Raw genomic sequence first — 21895 nt, forward strand, 5'->3', positions numbered from 1 at the left:
TTGGTGTACCCCCCCCAAAAAATAATAAATAAATAAATTAATTAAAAAATGAAAACAAAACAAAATTTTACCAATGAAAAATTAAAGTCAAAACCTTCGTCCTTTCTGTCTGCACCCTTAATAATTCAATTTTCCAGAAGAAACTACTGTTAAGAATTAGGTGTTTGCCATTCTAGTTTTTTTTTAACACATACATAAACATGTATATATATTTTTATATCAATATAAACATGTTTATGTATATTTCATATCAGTAGAGGCATATATGTCATGCTTTTTGTTTACACATTACACGGTAGACTTTTCTACCTGTCAAATATCTAAAAACTTACCGTATCCATTTTAATGACTGCCTAGTGTTAATTTGGAAGCTAACCATAAATTAACCAGATACCTTTTGATGGAGTTTAGATTGTTTCTAGATTTATTGCAATTACAATCGATGATGTAAAAAAATTCTTTAGATATGTATTTCTATTATCCTGCAAGCATTTCCATAAGTTCTAATTAATAAAATTCCTGAATTGAGTAAAATAAAAATTTAGATTTTTGATATGCATGTCTTATCCTACAAAATATTTATACTATTTTATTATTTCAATGGTGAGTGAAACCACTTCATCCCCATACCCTTGTCAACAGTAGCTATTATAAATAAATTCTTCTAATTTTTCATAATATAATGGTTGAAAATTACCAATTAATATTTGAATATACATTTTTTTCTTTTTTTTTCTTTTTAATATGCATTTTTTTTGATGTTCACATAAGGTCAAATATATTTTCAAATGTTTATTTTTCATGATGTGGATTTAATTGTGTCCCATCAAAATTCATATGTTGAAGCCCTAAAAACTCCAATGTGACTGTATCTGGAGACAGCATCTTTAAAAAGTAATTAAGGGCCTCCCTGGTGGTGCAGTAGTTAAGAATCCATCTGCCAATGCAGCGGACACAGGTTCGATCCCTGGGCCAGGAAGATCCCACATGCTGCAGAGCAACTAAGCCTGTGTGCCACAACTATGAAGCCCGCACACCTAGAGCCCGAGCTCTGCAACAAGAGAAGCCACTGCAATGAGAAGTCTGCGCACCGCAACAAAGAGTAGCCCCCGCTCAGCACAACCAGAGAAAGCCAGCACACAGCAACAAAGACCCAATGCAGCCAAAAAGAAAATAAAGAAAATAAATAAATAAATTTATTTTTAAAAGTAATTAAGATTGGATGAGATTAATTTTAGGAAGTAATTAAGGTTAAGTTAGGGTGGGGCTTTAATCCAATAGGACTGTAGGCTCATATGGGAGGAAAAGGCAGAAAGAAGACTCTGCCATGTAAGGGTGCAGCAGGAAGGTGGCCCTGGGCAAACCAGGAGGTGAGCTCTCACCAGAACCTGACCATGCTGGCACCCTGAACTTGGACTTCTAGCATCCAGACCTGTGGGAAAATAAACTTCTGGTGTTTACACCACCCATAGCTAACGAGTACAATCCACTAAAGAATTGAGAATTATTTTTTCCTAGTTTATTGAGGAGTAATTGACAAACATAATCATATCTATTTAAAATGTACATTATATATATGTATACACACAAACACACAACCAGGATCAAGATAATTAACACATCCATCCATCACTCACATGGGTAACTCTTTTTTTGTATGTGATGAGAATACTTAAGATCTACTCTCAGCAAATTTCAAGTATACAATACTGTATTATTAACTATAATCATCATGCTGTATATTAGATCCTCAGAACTTATTCATCTTATACTAAAAGTCTGTACCCTTTGATCCACATCCCCCCACTTCCCTCTCCCCCTAGTTCCACATACAAGTGATACCATATATACCATATAGAATTTTGTCTTTCTCTGGCTCATTTCATTTGGCATAATGCCATCAAATTCCTTATATGTTGCTGCAAGTGACAGGAGTGTCTCCTTTTTTATAGCTGAATAATATCCCTGTGTGTGTGTGTGTGTGTGTGTGCGTGCGTGCATGTGTGTGTGTGTGACATTTTCTTTATCCACTCATCCACAGAAGGAAATTTGGGTTATTTCCATATCTTGAATATGGGAGTACAGAAATCTCTTTGAGACAGTGATCTCATTTCCTTTGGATACATAACTAGATGTGGGATTGCCAGATCATATGGTAGTTCCATTTTTAATTTTTTGAGGAAACTCCATACTGTTTTCCATATGGCTATACCAATTTACATTCCCACCAGCAAGGCATGAGGATTCCCTTTTCTCCATATCCTCACCGACATCTATTTCTTGTCTTTTTGATAGTAGCCATATCAACAGGTGTGAGGTGATATCTCATTGTGGTTTTTATTTGCATTTCCCTGATGACTAGTGACGTTGAATACCTTTTCGTGTACCTGTTGGCCATTTGGATGTCTTCTTTGGAAAAATGTTTATATTCAGGTCCTTTTCCCATTTTAAAACTGGACTTTTTGCTTTTATTTGATTTTGTGTTGTATGAGTTCTTTATATATTTTGGATATTAACCCCTTACCAGATACATGGTTTGCAAATATTTTCTCCCATTCTGTAGGTTGCCCTTTCAGTGTATTGATAACTTCCTTTGCTGTGCACATTAGTTGATGTGGCTCCCTCTGCTGAAGGAAGCAAAGACCATGGAGGTCTTTGGTGGCCAAAAATGTGGGGGCCCTGTAGGTGGCAGTAGCAGAGCTATTGGGGTCCTCAGTGTGAAGGCTGCAGGCATCCTCCTGTGTTCCTATTTTGCCCGTGGGGGAAAGCTGTAGCTGAGGGGATCCCTCTTGGCACTGGTCTGGTGCACTGTCACTCAGAGAGGCAGCAGAGTCAGTGTCCTGGGATCAGGTCCACTTGCTGTGGTGGTGGAGCTGGTGTCTGAGATGCAGGCATGCACAGATCTCCCGCAGAACTGAGGTCTGGATTTCTGATGCTCACGCAGGGACTCAGGCTCTGAAGGGGAGAGAAATACAGCAGTGACACAGGCCCAGGGATGAGAGGGTGCAGCAGTGGCTTGGGCTCAGGTGGCAGGGTGCAGCAACAGCACACCTGGAGGTGGCAGCTCTGCTTGGTGATGGTGGGTCTATGCCAAGAATCAGGACTCAGGGACGGCACACAGGGCAACGTCAGTACTCCCTGGTGATGGCGGGTCAAAGCTTCTTCTTAAGCCCAGGATGCAGTCACAGAGCAGCACAGCTTGGCCTGGTGATGGTGGGTCAAAGCTGTGACTTGGAACCCAGGGGGCAGGGTGCAGAGCAGTGGCAGCTCCCATCCTGTCAATGGGGAGGTGCTTTGGGATTCTCAGAGAGGGGGGCACAGTAGTTACTGGGGACAGGTCTCACTGCAGTGACAGCTTCAGCCCCAAGGAGGAGACTCAGTGGCAGGGACTCCAGGCAGCTCCCTCAGCTATATTCAGCTTTGGTGAATACTGTGGGGGTCCTTGGTAGCAAAGGCTGCAGATATCCACAGTGTGATGAGGCTCACTGGGGTTCTCACCCCCCCTTTCCCCGTGGGGTAAATCCCTTCAAGGATTTGTCTCTTGGTGACAACCTGCTCTGGACTGGGGGATGGGATGACACAGGTAAAAAGCTCCCTACACTTTTCTGTGCAGTCATCCTCAGTGTTTGCACTCCACAGGGTTTCTGCTGCTTCTCTGTAGTGGTCCAGAGCTTTCCCACAGCTATTTTTGTCAGTTTGTAGTTGTTTATTTATTGTTTTTTGGGGAGAGGAGCATAAAGACCTCTTATCCTGCTATCTCATTGATGCCATGGCCTCCTGGGAATTGGTTTTTAATGTCCTTTGCTTCTTTTTCTACTGGATTATTATTTTTATTGATTTGTAATAACTCTTTTTATGTATTGTGGATATGAACCATTCACCATATATTTTGCAATAATTCCACACAGTCTCCCAATTTGCCACTTTTCTTTCATCTTTGTTTTTGATGTCTTCCAATGACTGGAAGTTCAATTTTTATGTTTTCAAATACTTCCTTTTTAATATACTCATGGGTAACACTTTAAGTATTACTATTTCCCCATGATCTTCAAACAAATTCTAGAGCTCCAATTGAATATGACCTTCATCTGTCTTTATCAATTTATCCTCAGTGATTTCTTATGGTCTTCATTTTCCATCTTTTTGCCTTTAAATATTGATATAGCTCTGCTACATTCTGGATAAGTGCTTCTAGTCTATGTTTTTGTCCAGTAATTTTCTCTTCCGCTCTGTCTACCCTGCTGTCAAAACTGTTCATTGAGTTTTTAAAATTTTTATATTTTTTGTTTCTGAAACATCTATTGATTTTTTTAGGATCTTATTCCAAGTCACTTTTCATGGTTTTTGTTCTACAGGTATTTGCAAGTTTTAAAAAATTACTTTAAACAGAGTAAACATGGCTATTTATGACCTGTGTATTTTAATATCTAAAGTCTTTTAGGTCTGTTTTGTTGTCTCTTTTTTATACTAGTTCTTAATTATGATGCTTTGTTTCTTTGTGTGCCTCCTGTTATAGGCTGAATTGTGTCTTCCAAAAAAGATATGTTGACATCCTAGCCCCTAGTACTTCAGAATGTGACCTCATTGCAGATATAATTAGTTATGTTAAGAGATGAAGTCACGTTGCAGTAGAGCAGCCTTCTAATCCATTATGAGCAGGGTCCTTATAAGAAGACAGCCATGTGAAAACACAAACACACAAGGGAAAAGTGCCATGTGATGAGAAAGGCAGAGATTGCAATTATGCAGTTGTAAGTCAAGTAATGCCAAAGTTTGTGGTAAACCACCAGAAGTTAGGATTCCCGGACAGGTTTCAAATAAACCATAGCCCTTCCTACACCTTGATTTCAGACTTCCAGGCTCCAGAACTGTGAGAAAATAAATCTCTGCTGTTTAAAGCCAACCAGTTCACAGTACTTTGTTATGGCAACCTAGGAAACTAATATATCTGGTTTTCTTTGACTGTGTGTTAGTCAGACTGTGTTCTAGTGAGAAGTAATTTATATGAATAATTTCAAACCTTGGGTAAAGGTATCTTCTTCCGAAGATCATTTACTTCTTTCAAAGATAATTTGTTTCCACTTCTGGTGGCATATGTCTACTTTTGCCTATCCACACTGCTAGAATATCATAGACTGGGTGAATTGCAAAGACGACAGAAATTTGTTTCTTACAATTTTGGAGGCTGGGAAATCTAAGACCAAAGCTCCAGCAGGTTCAGTGTCTAGTGAGGACCTCTTCCTGGTTCATTTCATAGATGGCCATCTTCTCACTGGGTCCTCACACAGCAGAAGGGGTGAGAGAGCTCTTGAGGATCTCTTTTATAAGGGCACTAATCCCTTTCATGAAGGCTCCACCCTCAAGACCTAATCACCTACCAAATGCCCCACCTCTTAACACCATCTCTTCAGGGATTAGGATTTCAGCTTATGAATTTGGGAGAGGGATACAAACATTCAGTCCATAACAGTGGCACTATCTGCCCAACAAAACTTTAAACTAGTTTCAAGCCTTGAAGATCTTTGACCACCAAGATAATGTGTACCTAGACTGAAAATCCATATGAAGCCTGGTTCATATTGATCTCTCTACTCCTATCTTCGTATAATACTGGAGTGGTAGTATTTTCTCTTTTACACAAGAATTATTTAGGGACTATATTTAATTTCTTTGTAGATTTGGTTTATGTGTAAGCATCTGCTATTGTTTATAATTTTATAGATAGTACTTTTATAGTTTTATGTTTAGAAAAGTGTTACTGATTACAAAAAGCCTTAACAATCATACATTAACAATCATACATTAACAATCATTCTTAAGCCAACAATGCAAGCCTAACACTGGAGTGTCAGTTCCCCATAAGATCATCAAGTCAAGGTTATAATTCTTTGCAGTGAGAGTAAGTAGCAGATATAACGGGAGAGCAAGAGAGTTACATGGCCATGGTGGTACCAGTTGGAAGCTGATCTTAGTGCTACAGACTGGGCTATTGGGGTGGAGCAGAGGCTGCTATCCCTGAGAGCTTGATGTCTTGGGCTCATCCCTGGAGCGTAATCCATGGTGTATTTGAAGCCATATTTATCACAAACAACAGAAGCTAACAGTATATTGTTTGGGGGAGAGAGGTTAATTGGAAGAGGGTCGGAGACTAAACCACATAGCATAATTTCTGCAATCATGTACCTTGGAATCAGGCAAATGCAAGATTGAACCCCAACTCCTCAAAGTCCTAACTATGTGGCCTTAGGCAAATTACCAAATCACTCTGCATCTCAACTTATTTATCTGTAAAATGGGAATAATAAAGGTGTCTACCTCATAGAACTGTTGTAAGGGTTGACTGGGATTCCATATATATAAAGCTCATGGTATAGTGTCATGTACACAACAAGCACGTGACAAAAATGTTATCCATTATTATTATGTTACTATCATCACTGGTGGTCTCCTAATAGGAACTTTATGTGTGTTACTTTATTTAATTCTACCAGCAACCTAAGAGGCAATATTACTCTCATTTTACGGATAAGGGAACTGGGGTCCAAAGAGATTCAGTAGTTGTTAATAACTGGATGAGCAGGTCTATCCATCTATGAAGTCCAGCAGGCTTTCCACAGGGAGTGTGCTGTCACATGGGCTCTGGTGAGTAATTAATTAAGGAGGATGTAAGAATCCAGGGGTTGCATTACACAGCCTCTGCAATTTCCTCTCTCCATCATCTCTAGCCCTAGACTCCCATCCTCTAAGGGCCTGGCCCAGAAAATCAGGGTGGTAGGGGGACAACTTTCCAGGTAGGTCTTTGGTTCCTCCCAGCACAGCACAGTGTTTCTACCACCCCTCAGGATCATTACAGAACTCCTAAGAGTCTGTGGCCCTTGCTAACAAAGCCCCAGGTGGGAATGTATTTTCTTCCTGAAGATCTTTTACAAATTTGAAGTTGGAAAAGGAGCCTCTGCCTCCTTTCCTGGGTTTCTTCCTCATCCCCAGGTTTAGGAGTCAGCTTGTCTATGCCCCCAGGTCTTGTTTGGACAAGACCTCTGGGAGAGCAAAACCCTCAGTCTGGGACGCAGATTCAGTCCTGGCTCTACCTCTGGTTTTCTGAGTGACTTTGGGAAAGCTGAGAGCTCCCTATGTCCCCATGTGTTAAATGGAGTTATTTTGACAGCTGCCCTAACCTTCTCTGTAAATTAATTTGGGGGATGGTGATGAGGATGTTTGGAAAAATTCTAAATCATCACAGAGGTGTAAGGCTCCATTGCTTTGCCACTGCAGTATTTATTAGGGTTTGTATTATTTACCTGTCCTTAGCTTTCCCCATCTCCTCCTCCCCCTTTTGGGGCTAATTTTGAGGTCCCAAGAGGATACCACTATGGTGGAGAAGTCCCATGACAGCGATGGTCTCAGCCTCTCTTTATCTCATTTCCATATATATAGCCCCTTACTTGCCCCCAGAGCAGCAGACTGAGCTTGTGCAGATTCTCATCCCCTTCTGAGCCATAATGAAGTGGATTCTTTAGTTGTGACTGAGCAAGCCAAGCCTCCTGGTTTTACAGATGCAGTAACCAAGGGCTCCAAAGCAAAAATAAGAGACTTGCTCAGGATCAGGTGAGAGGAAGAGCTGGAATTCAAAGATTGAGGTTTCTCTCTCAGACACCTTTTCCAATTCCCTCTTTTTTTTTTTTCAGGTGAAGCCTGTTTTCTGATCTTGGTAGGGGTAAAAGGGAGGATATTCAGTGTTCAACCTCCCTGTCCAGAACCTAATCCTAACTGGGTAGCGTGACCAGATCCGGAAGACCAACCCTAGAGCATGAAGGACCTATTGGAACTTCAGAGCAGGGAGTGGTCACAGCACTAATGAGGGAAGCCCAGGACTCATATGAACCCTCCAAGAATAGTGATCCAGAAGGGCCTCCGGATTACTCTTGTGATTTCATCAGCCACAGATGCCCTGGAGGGATAGTCTGGTCAACACCAGAATTTAGGAGATTGTTTGTAAGCTTCATCCTTTGTTGACTGAAATCTGGACAGAAGCTACTAGGAGAGCATATTATTCTGGTTCATGACTTTTTTTTTATGGAGGAATTTTTATTTTATTTATTTATTTATTTATTGGCTGGGTTGGGTCTTCAATGCTGCGCCCAGGCTTCCTCTAGTTGTGGTGAGCTGGGGGCTACTCTTGGTTGCGGTGTGCAGGCTTCTCATTGCGGTGCCTTCTCTTGCTGTGGAGCATGGGCTCTAGCTGCATGGACTTCAGTAGTTGCAGCACGCAGGCTCAGTAGTTGTGGCTCATGGGCTCAAAAGCACAGGCTCAGTAGTTGTGGCACACGGGCTTAGTTGCTCCGAGGCATGTGGGACCTTCCCAACCTAGGGATCAAACCTGTGTCCCCTGCATTGGCAAGCAGATTCTTAACAACTGTGCAACCAGGGAAGCCCCATGACTTACTTGTTTTTGAAGAATATTTCTTCCAACTGTAGAAAATATGTGGGAAGTTTATATAAAGAGCTATATGTCAATGTATGGATGCTACAACCACTGCATGTTCATCTAGACAAATGCAGGAGTCATCCCTACAGCACTCACCTTGTGCCCTTCCCTCAACTCTTAGCCTTCTCCAAATCATATCAATCCTTCAAAGTCTAGCACAATTTCTACTTGTCCAGAAATCCTTTCCTCACCACTATAGCCCACAACGATGCCCTCTTTGTCAGAAAACTTTTGTCAACCAGTAGAGTTATTCATTTATTTATAAAATGATGCACAAGTAAAATCAGTTTATGCATATGGTTCTTAAGGTTGAGTCAGCCATGAATCTCATCCTTAAAGTGGACTGGAGGAACTATACTTAATCACTAAATGATTGTGCTAGAAGGCACAGTGGTAGTGCTGTAGCATACAATGAAAGTGCAATGGGAATGTCGAAGATGTAAATATCACTTTAAAGTGGGCACAGATCAGGGAGGCATTTCTGGAGGAGAGAGCGTTTGAGCCGAGTCTTGAAGACTTTGACCATGTAACATTGGAAGAAGGATGTTCAATATCGAGAAAACAGCATAAGCAAAGGTGGGGATATACGAAGTCACAGAGTTTGCAATCTGAAGACATGGGTTAAAGTAAAAAGGGAAATCAGGGGGCTTCTGCTGACTGTGGCCATGATCCACCCAAGGCACTCATTTGGACTTGAGCTACTGCAGCCCACAAGGCAAGACTTTGAGATCTACAAGGGCCCAGCCATTGTGACATGGGAGTAGGTCTTTGAATCATAAGAATGGGTCAGAAATACAATTGAGAGAGAGCTGCAGGAGAAGGATGTGGCTTTCTGATCCTTGAGGTGCCTTGGTGGTATTTGTAAAGGTTAAGAGCAGGTTAAGAGTCAAAATACCTCAGTTAAAACCTTACCTTCAGCCACTTACTATATGTGACTCATATTCTTTCTGTAAAATATGGATTAAAAATGGTATCCATTTCTGATGAACCCGGTGACAAGACAAGAATAAGGATGCAGATGCAGAGAATGTACTGGAGGACATGAAGTTGGGGGGGTGAGGGGCGAAGGGGAAGCTGGGACAAAGTGAGAGAATAGCATAGACATATATACACTACCAACTGTAAAATAGATAGCCAGTGGGAAGTTGCTGTATAACAAAGGGAGATCAACTCCATGACGGATGATGCCTTAGAGGGCCGGGACGGGGAGGGTTGGGGGAGTCATGGGAGGGAGGGAATATGGGGAAATGTGTATAAATACAGCTGATTGACTTTGGTGTACCTCAAAAACTGGTACAAGACTGTAAAGCAATTATATTCCAATAAAGAGCTAAAAAAAATGGTATCCATTTCACAGGGAGGTTGTGAGAAATAAATGAGTTAATCACATGCAAAGCACCTGAAACTGCACTGTGCCTAGCCCAGTGTAAGTCTCCTAATAACTGTTAGCTGGGCTTATTAGCAGGGAATGCCCCCAAGGAGATTCTGTCTGTACCAAAGATATTGAGACAGCCTAAACAGCGGACAGCGTAGGGGATGAGATTTCTGGTTTCTCTTTTGTTCAGTTTGTTGTGATGTGGCGTTTAGCAGATACGTCATCATCATGCCCAGGGGGTGATACTTCATAAAATATTATTAAAAATCTGTATTAACTGTAGATAAATCAGAAGGTAGGGAAGAGTAGAAGAAAGATAATATAAACCACCTATTTAATTACTCAAACCACTGATAATTTTGGTGTTTCCTTCTAGTCTTGTTTCTGTGTATGTCAGAGAGTATGTGTGTATTTGTGCGTTTCAATATTGAACTAATACATGTTGTGTAGTTTTGCATTCCAATTTAGTTACCTAACATTATAACATAAAAATTTAATTTTTAACTTGCTTTTTGAATGTATTTTGCATTTTGTTTTCCACTAGTATATACCAATGGTATAAAGGAAATATATGGAGTTTAGTATATTTCCTTTTTATTTTGCTACTCTTTTCTAATAGTTCTTTTCCATTTATTTTTCTTACAATCAAAAATCTTTTTCTCTTCCTTTCTAACATATAAACTTGATTTTTCTATTTCTTTTTTTTAAGCTCTTTATTGGAATATAATTGCTTCACACTGTTGTGCCAGTTTTTGCTGTATGAAAAAGTGAATCAGCTGTATTTATATATATATTCCCATATCCCCTCCCTCCTGCGACTCCTTCCCACCTCCCCTATCTCAGCCCTCTAGGTCATCACCCATCATTGAGTAGATCTCCCTGTGTTATCCACCAGCTTCCCACTAGCTATCTATTTCACATTTGGTAGTGTATATATGTCAGTGCTACTCTCTCACTTCATCCCAGCTTCCCCTTTGCCCCCTACCCCATGTCCTCAAGTCCATTCTCTACATCCGCATCTTTATTTTTGCCCTGTCACTGGGTTCATCAGTAGCATTTTTTTAGATTCCATATATACAAGTTAGCATATGGTATTTGTTTTTCTCTTTCTGGCTTACTTTGCTCTGTATGACAGACGCTAGTTCCATCCACCTCACTACAAATAACTCAATTTCATTTCTTTCTAGGGCTGAGTAATATTCCATTGTATATATGTGCCACAGCTCCTTTATCCATTCATCTGTTATTGGGCATTTAGGTTGCTTCCATGTCCTGGCTATTGTAAACAGTGCTGCAATAAACATTATGGTTCATGTTTCTTTTGGGATTATGGTTTTCTCAAGGTATCTGCCCAGGAGCGGGATTGCTGGGTCATATGGTAGTTCTATTTTTAGTTTTTTAAGGAACCTCCATACTGTTTTCCATAGTGGCTGTTACCAATTTACATTCCCACCAACAGTGCAGGAGGGTTCCCTTTTCTCTGCACCCTCTCCAGCATTTATTGTTTCTAGATTTTTTGATGATGGCCATTCTGACTGATGTAAGGTTATACCTCATTGTGGCTTTGACTTGCATTTCTCTCACAATTAGCGATGTTGAGCATCTTTTCATGTGTTTGTTAGCCATCTGCATGTCTTCTTTGGAGAAATGTCTATTTAGGTCTTCTGCCCATTTATGGATTAGGTTATTTGCTTTTTTAGTATTAAGCTGCGTGAGCTGCTTGTATATTTTGGAGATTAATCCTTTTTCCATTGCTTCGTTGTCAAATATTTTCTCCCATTCTGAGGGTTGTCTTCTTGTCTTGTTTATGGTTTCTTTTGCTGTGCAAAAGCTTTTAAGTTTCATTAGGTCCCATTTGTTTATTTTTGATTTTATTTCCATGATTCTAGGAGGTGGGTCAAAAGGATCTTGCTTTGATGTATGTCATAGAGTGTTCTGCCTATGTTTTCCTCTAAGAGTTTTATAGTGTCTGGCCTTACATTTAGCTCTTTGATTTTTCTATTTCTTGACTTTAATTTTACTAATGATTCTAGGACGATTAAAAAAAATAGATGCAATGGTGGGAATCCCTCTCTTGCTCCTGTTTGCATGGGATAATTTGTTATTCTCCATTAGGAGGGATCCTCCAATATTCTTCCATTCCTTGATAACTACAACTGGGTAGTTTCTTCTTTTAGATCAAGAAAGTATCTTGACCTCTAAAAAGTCAATTAATCTGATATATACATAATATATTTACTTATATCAAATTATTCTCAATTTCTTATGAGTTCTCTTTAATATTGGTAGATTAATCTTTTGAACATTCTGCCTTTTAAAATTCCCTGGAGGTATTAGCATTTTGTTTCTATAGTCATAACTAAAGTTCCTCTCCAATGATATTTTATATATTTCTTCCAAATATTTTCAGATTTTTAGTGTCAAATGTAGTCTAATTCATAAAAAGTATTGGGATGCTTAAATTATTTTCTCTGCTGCAGGAAAGTTTATATAGCAGGAGAATATTGTATTCATTAAAGTTGAGACAAAAATTCTTTTAACAGCTTGATGAGTCTAGAGACTGCTACCAGGGTAATTATTTCTTTGACAATTTTTTTTCACTTTCTTCCATGTTTCTGGTTTATTTGGGTTTTGAAACTGGTCCTGAATATATTTTAATTTATATATTCCTACAATTATGCCTATTTTATTGAAATTTTCCATTTAAACAATACAGAGTTATGGGGGTATTCTCTTAAAATTTAACTTTTTCCCAGCTTATCTCTGGCTGTAACCCTTTCTAATTTCTAATTCTTTGCATTTATCCATTTCTTTCTTGTTGACACTTGCCCAGATGTCAGTCTTTTTGATTACTGAAATGGGTTTATTTTTCTTTTGTTTTTCTGATTTAATATCCTTTCATTCATTCTATCACTCTGTTTCCAATCCATGCAATCCTCAGCCCCAGAGAAAACCAATACTTCCAGTTTCTTAAGTATACTTCTGGATATATATTTACAAACAAAAAATGTATTTATATTATATATTATATTATAGTATATTATATTATAGTATAGTATACTATATACGTGTCCCTCCTTTTTAACGCAAATCAAAGCATATGGCATATATATTCTACAAGTTGTACCTTCCATTTAATAATATTGTTTTGATATCTTTCAAATCAGCACAGACAGAGCTCTTTCCTACAGCTGCATAGTATTTCTTTGGAAGGATATTCCATAATTAATTTAGTAAGCCCTCTAATAATGAAGAGATAGGTTATTTTCAATTATTTGCTCTTACAAACAATGCTGCAGCAAATAAGCTCACACATACCTCATTTCTTACATGTGACCATATATCTGTGGGATTAATTCCCAGAGGTGGAATTGTCAGGTAAAAGGAAAAATACATTTGTAATTTGGAAGATGTTGCCAAATTGCCCTTTTCGCTTCCCACCTACAGCTAATATGCAAATTCCCCTTGTGGCCTACCCTAACCTGGAAGCATACAGAGAATGGGGTTTTGGGGGAAGTAGTTCTGCTTAGTTAATTTGCCAGAATTTTTGAATTTTAACAGATTCATCAATTTTGGTTATCTTTAATTTTTTCTATATTTAGAGTCATCCTTGCATTCTTAAAAGTCTCCAAGTTTTTCCCCAATAACTTTATGATTTAATATTTGCATTTAAATCTTTGACCCATTTAAAAATCGAGTTTGCAAAATACATGAGGTATGTATACAACTTATGTTTTTCCCAGATAGCTATCAACATATTATTGCCCTAATAAGCATTTATTGGATAATACATTTTCCCGTTCAAGATGCCGCTTATATCATATACTAAATGCCTGTATTACTTTAGGTCTATTCCTGGACTCTTCATTTTTTTAAGCTTATAAAATGTTGTTTTTTAGCTTAATAGAGGTATAATTGACAAATAAAATTGTAAACATTTAAAGTATAAGGTGATGATTTGATATATGTATACACTGTGAAGGGATTCCCACGTACCTGAGAAATGCAGTAAAGCTATTGAGGTACATGTAGTGAGAGCGTTAACAGATGTGGTGAGGACTGGAGAGTGGGAAAGTCCCTACTTGGAGAGGGAGACCTTAGCAGAGGGCTCAGCACATAGAGAGAAGTCTGTTTCTTCTTTTTGAATAAATATATTGAGAGGAATGATTCTTTATCTCCTTGGATATTTCCTTGCAGGAACTAATGCAGCCAAAACCTGAGGCCAATAGAACAGCCGTTACTGAGTTCATCCTGCTGGGCTTGGTGGAGACGCCAGAGCTGTGGCCAGTGGTCTCTGCACTGTTCCTCTTTGCCTACCTGGTCACTGTTGGCGGCAACCTCAGCATCCTGGCAGCCATCTGGGTGGAGCCCAAACTCCACACGCCCATGTACTTCTTCCTGGGGAACCTATCCGTGCTGGATGTTGGGTGCATCACCGTCACTGTTCCCTCCATGTTGGGTCGCCTCTTGTCCCACAAGCGCACAGTTCCCCATGCAGCCTGCCTCACACAGCTCTTCTTCTTCCATCTCCTGGTTGGGGTGGACTGCTTCCTGTTGACAGCCATGGCCTATGACCGATTCCTGGCCATCTGCCGACCTCTCACCTACAGCACCCGCATGAGCCAGACGGTTCAGAGGATACTGGTGGCTGTGTCCTGGGCTTGTGCCTTCACCAATGCACTGACCCACACTGTAGCCATATCCACACTCAACTTCTGTGGTCCCAATGTGATCAATCACTTCTACTGTGACCTCCCCCAGCTCTTCCAGCTCTCCTGCTCCAGCACCCAACTCAACGAGCTGCTGCTCTTTGGTGTGGGTTTCATAATGGCAGGTACCCCCATGGCTCTTGTTGTCACCTCCTACATTCATGTGGCGGCTGCAGTTCTACGAATTCGCTCAGTGGAGGGCAGGAAGAAAGCCTTCTCCACATGTGGCTCCCACCTCACTGTGGTTGTCATATTTTACGGTTCGGGCATCTTTAACTACATGCGACTAAGTTCAGCCAAGCTTTCAGATAAGGATAAAGCTGTTGGAATTTTTAACACTGTTGCCAACCCCATGCTGAATCCAATCATCTACAGCCTCCGGAACCCTGATGTCCAGGGTGCCCTCCGGCGGGTGCTCATGGGGAAGTGGTCACTGGCTTGAGGTCTCGTGTCACTTCCTACCTTTCTCTTTTTGGACTAAAGGAGAAATCCCCTGGGGCCAGTAATTAGGATAAACGGTCCAGAACCACTTCTATCTCCCTGAGCATTTGGATGTGGTGGGAGCGGGGGGCGGGTAGTAGTTATTGTTTTCCAAAGAAGCCCTGCCCAATTACAGGCAATGGATATGCAGGTTCTGCTAGGTCAGCCCCCTTGGCAAATTACAACTTCAGTCACTGCGTGCTCCTTTTCTGGGTAGAGGTGAAACCCAGGAAGCCTTGAATGCTTACAGGTGCGTGTCGCACAGGTAATGACTCTTTGGTTGTTTACAGCCAAAAATATCCCAGCAACCTCCCAGGTGATCATATGATTCCTTCAAGGTCAGGTATGTTTGGTCTGCTTATAAAACATAGGCCTAGAGATCAGAGTTACTTTACTTCTCCCATGAGGCTTCCACAAGCCAAAAAAAAACAGCTCATTCCTCTCCTATCACACCTTCATCAAGGTAATAAAATTAGTGGGTCAAAGATGAGAGACGTGGGAGATTCCCTTTCCTTTGGAATTTGTCTCTTCTTTTTTATTTCAAACTGGGAATCTCTTCGCTACTTAAAAATTGTATCATACGTGTAATATATCATGTTGTAAAGGTTCAGACAATACAGAATGTCATTATCACACTTTTACACCGTTCCCACAACAAGCCCATTCTTTAAAAGGAACAATGGATAACAGTTGTCATTTAGGGTTCCAGACAAACAGTCCCCCACATACACACAAACATATATGCAAAACACCATACTGTTTTGTAATCTATTTTTTCCCTTTCCACATATCAACCTACAAATCTACCTTATCTATTTTAAAGCTGCAGAATATTCCCATTTTATATATAAACTATAATCCATTTAACCAAACCCCTATTGATATAATTTATTTCCTATTTTTTGCAATTCCTAATAATAATAGAATTAATGTCCCATACAACAGAAATCATTTCCACTGGTTAAATTCATAAAAGTGATTTGTGTGTGTGTGTGTGTGTGTGTACCCATGCTAAGGAAGTGTAAATTTAAAATTTGGAAAATATTCTGCCTTTTCATTTGCCAAGAAAATGTGCACCATTTTACATCCTGATTGGCAGTTTATGAGAATACTTGTTATCTTGCTTGATTTCACTGGGTCTTATAAATAAAACTTTTTATCTTTGATAATTAGATTAAATGTTGCTTTTTTTATTTGAATTTTTTTGGTTTATGAGTGTGGTTGGATAGATTTTTATATCTTTCTTTGCTATTTGTATTTATTCTTTCAAAATAGCCTGTTCAAAGACTAAAAGGCAACCCTCAGAATGGGAAAAAATAATTGCCTATGAAACAACGGACAAAGGATTAACCTCCAAAATATACAAGCAGCTCATGCAGCTTAAGACCAAAAAAGCAAATAACCCAATCCACAAATGGGCAGAAGACCTAAATAGACATTTCTCCAAAGAAGACATACAGATGGCCAACAAACACATGAAAAGATGCTCAACATCACTCATCATCAGAGAAATGCAAGTCAAAGCCACATGAGGTATCACCTCACACCAGTCAGAATGGCCATCATCACAAAATCTGGAAACAACAAATGTTGGAGAGGGTGTGGAGAAAAGGGAACTCTCCTGCACTGTTGGTGGGACTGTAAGTTGGTACAGCCACTATGGAAAACAATTTGGAGGTTCCTTAAAAAACTACAAATAGAACTACCATATGATCCAGTCATCCCACTCCTAAGCATATACCCAAAGAAATCCATAATCCCAAAAGAAACTTGTACCATAATGTTTATTGCAGCACTATTTACAATAGCCAGGACATGGAAGCAACCGAAATGCCCATCAACAAATGAATGGATACAGAAGATGTGGCATATATATACAATGGAATATTACTCAGCTATAAAAAGGGATGAGATGGAGCTATATGTAATGAGGTGGATAGAACTACAATCCGTCATACAGAGTGAAGTAAGTCAGAAAGAGAAAGACAAATATTGTATGCTAACTCATATATACGGAATCTAAACATGGTACTGATGAACTTAGTGACAAGAACAAGGATGTAGATACAGAGAATGGACTGGAGAACTCGAGGTATGGGAGGGGGCGGGGGGTGAAGGGGAAACTGAGACGAAGCGAGAGAGTAGCACAGACATATATATACTACCAACTGTAAAATAGTTAGTGGGAAGTTGACGTATAACAAAGGGAGTCCAACTCGAGGATGGAAGATGCCTTAGAGGACTGGGGCGGGGAGGGTTGGGGGGACTCGAGGGGGGGGAGTCAAGGAAGGGAGGGAATACGGGGATATGTGTATAAAAACAGATGATTGAACCTGGTGTACCCCCCCCAAAAAATAAAAAAAAAATAGCCTGTTCATATTTTTGTCCCTTTGGGGGTAATTTATCTTAATGATCGGCAGGAATAATATCTCTCTGCCATATATATTGCAAATATATTTCCAGCTTTTCCATTTGTATTTAACTTTGTTTAGGGTGTCTCTTGCCCAAGTTAAGTTTGACATTTTTATGAAGCTAATCTTCATAAACTTCATGTTTTGTGTCATGCTTAGAAAAAATGACTTTTGCATCTAAATGCTGTATAAATATTTGTCAGTGATGTTTTTCTAGCACTTTTACATTTCTTTTTAAGTCAAATAGTTAATATATAAGAATTCATTTTTGTGTTATGTTATCACTTTTCCCCATTGAAAAAAACTGCCCCAATACCTGAAGTGTAAGCTTGATCATATATATAGTGTATGTGACATTATACACATATATTATAACAGCAAGAAAGAAGAGGAGGTTCCCCCACTCATATTCCCTTCTTAGAAATGATAATTTGGACAAAAAGTGCCTTTGTGGGAGCTCTGGGATCTAGGTAGGAGCTTGTGAGACCCTTGGCTCCTTGTAAGCCAAGTCCAAGGAAGGCTGTTTTGAGAAGACAGGTCTGTGCCCAGGTGGCAGACTTGCAGACAGGAGTCCTGGACACATAACTGGAAACAGCCCTGTGGACTCAGCTACAGCCCCACTTGGCCTTGATTCTGTCACCCACAACATGACCCAGCAGGAGTCACGCCCACCTGTGTCCTAGGTAACAGGCACACCGACCTCAGCCCCGGCTGTGGATGCTGAAGTGGCCCATGGCCCATTCCCAGCCCCTCTTAGCTGCCAGTCCTACCCACCCAAGGATAAGGCAGGTGATATCCATGCCCCTAAGACAAGCCCTCCAACCTTGGTCCAACAACAGACACAGAAACAGCCCTGTAACCTGGCTCCAGCACCCTGCAGTCACAGGCCAAGAACTCGCCTGCTTGTCCAGGGACCCGTCAGAAGACGCAGTCTTCTGTGCCCTCAGGGGTAGGCCCACTGACTTCTGTCTGACTGCGGGTCTCAAAGTGGCCCCATAACCCAGCTCCTAACCCTTGAAGCCACAGTCTGGGAACATGTCCACCCATCTAGGGACCCACAGGAAGATATATTCACAGACGTGGGCCAGCCAGATGTGGTCTGACAGATCTTGAAGACGCCCTATAACCAATACCTCAGCAGTTTATTACAACCAACTCTGGCATCATTGCCTGGATGTTACATCCTGAATCATGAAAGGTGCTCCCATGTCAGTGAACTCTCCCTGTCCAGCCTTACTTTCTACCCCACTCATGATCTACTCCCACATTGCTCCTCTACAAACTGGAGGAAATTCCAGTTCCTGCCAGGATGTACTGGCCAGTGTATTCATTTCCTACTGCTGCTGTAATAAATTACCACAAATTTAGTGACTTAAAACAGCAGAAATATATCCTCTTATGGTTCTGGAGGCCAAAAGTCCAAAGTGAGTCCTACAGGGCTAACTTCCAGGTGTCAGCAGGGAAAGTTCTTTCGGGAGGCTCCAGGGGGTTGGGAAATCTATTCCTTGTCTCCCCAGTTTCTGGAGGCTGCAAGTGTTCCTTGGCTTGTGGCCACATCACTCCAGGCTCTACTCCATTGCCACACTGTCTTTTTCACTTCTGTAGCCAAATACGTCTCCACTTGTCTCTTATAAGAATTCCTGTGATTGCACGTAGGGCCCACTTGGATAATCCAGGATAATCTACCCAGATGAAGACCCCTAACAATCACATCCTCAAAGTCCTTTTTATTTTATTTTTTATTTTTTTTAATTTTTTTGGAAACTACATATTTATTATATTTCATATAGAAAAAAATTAAAAACATCCCACTGGTCTCTCGTGGTGTGGCTGTTCCCTTGGACTTCAGTCCCCTTGTCTGGGGAAGGGGATGGTGGTCCTAGTGGTCTCCTGGAGTTGCTGGATCCACCCACAAAAGTCTTTTTTACAATGTTTAATGTTGATTTTGGGGATTAAGACTTGGATATCTTTGGGGCCCTACAAGAGCCAGGTATAGGAATTACTTTCAATGAATAAATTATTTCCTCTTGGACATAGATGGGATTTCCTTTCTTGGAATATGCTGAGACCTAACCAACTTACCTCTTCTACCAGCACTTCCTGTATCATTATAGGATCCCCAAGACACAGTCCCAGAAGCCACACTAATGAGGCCCTGAGGGAGAAAGCACCACATTCTCAAGGACTGATTAGGAAACTGGGTTTGAAGAAAGCTTCTCCCTCTTGCCTCTCTTCTGGGGCCTCCTCCTCATCCCCAGGTCCAAGGCACGTCTGGAAAGTAGCTTTGTTCTACTCAAAGGCTCTGTGTGGGGCTGACATCTGGGAAAGAGAACCACTCCCTCAGGAAACTATATCTAGTCTCAATTACATCCCTAACTTCCTGGCTGACTTTGAGAATATGGACAAGTCCTGCAGGCCTCAGCAACCCCACCGCTAGTGGACTTTATATCACCTGCCTTAACTACCTGTCATAAAGCCAATTTTTTTTAAAAAAGGAAAGTATAGATACCAGAAGGTGTGAGGCATTGTTGCTATATTTATGAAGAGCTTGATTTGTTTATAAAACAACTCATCTGTCTCCCCACCTGTCTCCTCTTTCCTGGGAGGGCTAATTTCTGAGGCCACCAGGGGATGACACCATAGAGAAGACAGCCCTATGATTCCCCTCATTTTCTTATAAATACCCCCTTCCTTGCTTTCTGGGTGGATACCTGGGTCTGCATAGCTCCTCGTCTTCTCCTGAAGAACCCTCACTGGCTTCTAGGCCCATGCCAGGGTGAGTACTCTTACAGGTCCTTCCTCTGCTCTTACAAAACAGAGACGGGACTTCCGTTGCCATCAGCTCAAACCTGATTTTACACTTGGTGCAACTGATGCCCCTGAAGAGGGAAGCCTTTTTAGAAGATCTGAAAATGTAACCCAAAGATCCTGGCTCCTTTTCTGGGCCCCTTTGTCCATGCCCTCTTTTCTTGGATGAACCTTGCTCTCTTGAGGGGATTCACGGAGTCCAGTTTACTGCCCAGGACCCACTTCATCGGGCAGCTAGAACCTTCACTCCAGTCAGATGCCTTGCTGAGCCATTTCATCACTGGGAGCTTGGAGGGATTGGGTGGATTTCCAGAGTAGGGGGCTGTCATGGCTCAGCAGGGAGAACTTGAGGCTCATTGTGAAGCCCTGAGAGTGGTACCCTCAGTGATGGGCATGATGTCCATCAGGCCCTCTGGCTGTCTCTGGATGATCAGAGGTCATCTCAGAATCCCACTGATTTCAAGCAAGATGTGTCTCTGGCCAGCTAAGGGTTGGCAGCAGCTATTTTGCTGCTCCTTGGCTATAACTTATTCATCTGTAAGGTATACCCCTCCTAAGGGCCTCATTCTTTTGAGTGGCTTACATGAAAAGAAACATGTCCGGATGTGGATTGCTACATTATCTGTATCATCAAAACCAAAGAAAGCAGTAGTCTCTGAAGCAACCTCGCACCCTGCACTTGCCCCTACACCTTCCCTAATTCATACTAATCCATAAAAACCTAGCCCAAATTCCAATACATCCAGACAGTCTTCCATGACAAGTCTAGCTCATACTGATGTTCCCTTTCTATGAAACCCTACGGACATTTGTCCATCCATTTAGTTAAGACATAATTGAGTACCTACTATTTGTGAAGTATTAAGGTAAGTATTACTACTGGAAAACTGAATCGAACACGTACTCTGTCTTCGAGTCGCTTACAGAGAAGTAGGGGAGATATGCTCTATAGAAAAATGACTTAGGTAGAAGAGAAACAGTAATAAGTTCCATGAAATAATGTGTAGTTGGAGCTTAGGAGAGACACACAGAGGCAGAGATAGAGACAGAATCAGAAATTCTTTTGAGATGAGGAAGTTTCCAGGGAAGATTCATTCAGAAGTCAGCATTTGAGTCAATTCTTGAAATACTTGGGCCTGTGGCGTTGGAAGGAAGTCACCGCCGGTACAGAAAACAGCATAAGCAAGGAGGTTAGAGAATCACAGGGTTAGAATCCAATGCTTGGGTTAAAATGGACCCAAAAGCAAAAACAGATAGTAGTTAATTGTTTTTAATATAATATATGAAAGAACTGTTATCCATCCAGTGATCTGCCTATTTGCCAAGCATTTATCAATTATCAATTTCATAAATGATGATCAGGCCTGAAGATGATCCCCATATCTCACCAATCATGTGATCTCAGAATTTTAAGGATATCTTAGAGATCACCGCACCCAACTTTCCATCCAAGCTCAGGCTCTCATCACTCTTTCCCTTCTGGTAGAGTTACCAGAGTCCTTCCACTTCCCATCCTCTGATCCAGTGTGTTCTAGGGAATAACATGACTCTTAGGGAAGCCCTAGCTCTGCTTATTTCATGGGCAATAGAGAGACACCTGGTACTTCTTGATCAAGAGCTTATTATA

The 21895-nt window shown here is 40.8% G+C and overlaps 1 protein-coding gene across 1 annotated transcript; it reads left to right on the plus strand.

Moving 5' to 3' along the window:
- Positions 1–14051: 14051 nt before the first annotated feature.
- Positions 14052–15011, plus strand: LOC130840600 (olfactory receptor 3A1). Its single transcript, XM_057716272.1, has one exon. The coding sequence runs from the start codon at positions 14064–14066 to the stop codon at positions 15009–15011; it is 948 nt and encodes a 315-aa protein (XP_057572255.1). The 5' UTR covers positions 14052–14063.
- The last annotated feature ends 6884 nt before the right edge of the window (positions 15012–21895 follow it).

This window comes from Hippopotamus amphibius, chromosome 17, assembly GCF_030028045.1.
Source record: "Hippopotamus amphibius kiboko isolate mHipAmp2 chromosome 17, mHipAmp2.hap2, whole genome shotgun sequence".
Classification (NCBI taxonomy): domain Eukaryota; kingdom Metazoa; phylum Chordata; class Mammalia; order Artiodactyla; family Hippopotamidae; genus Hippopotamus; species Hippopotamus amphibius.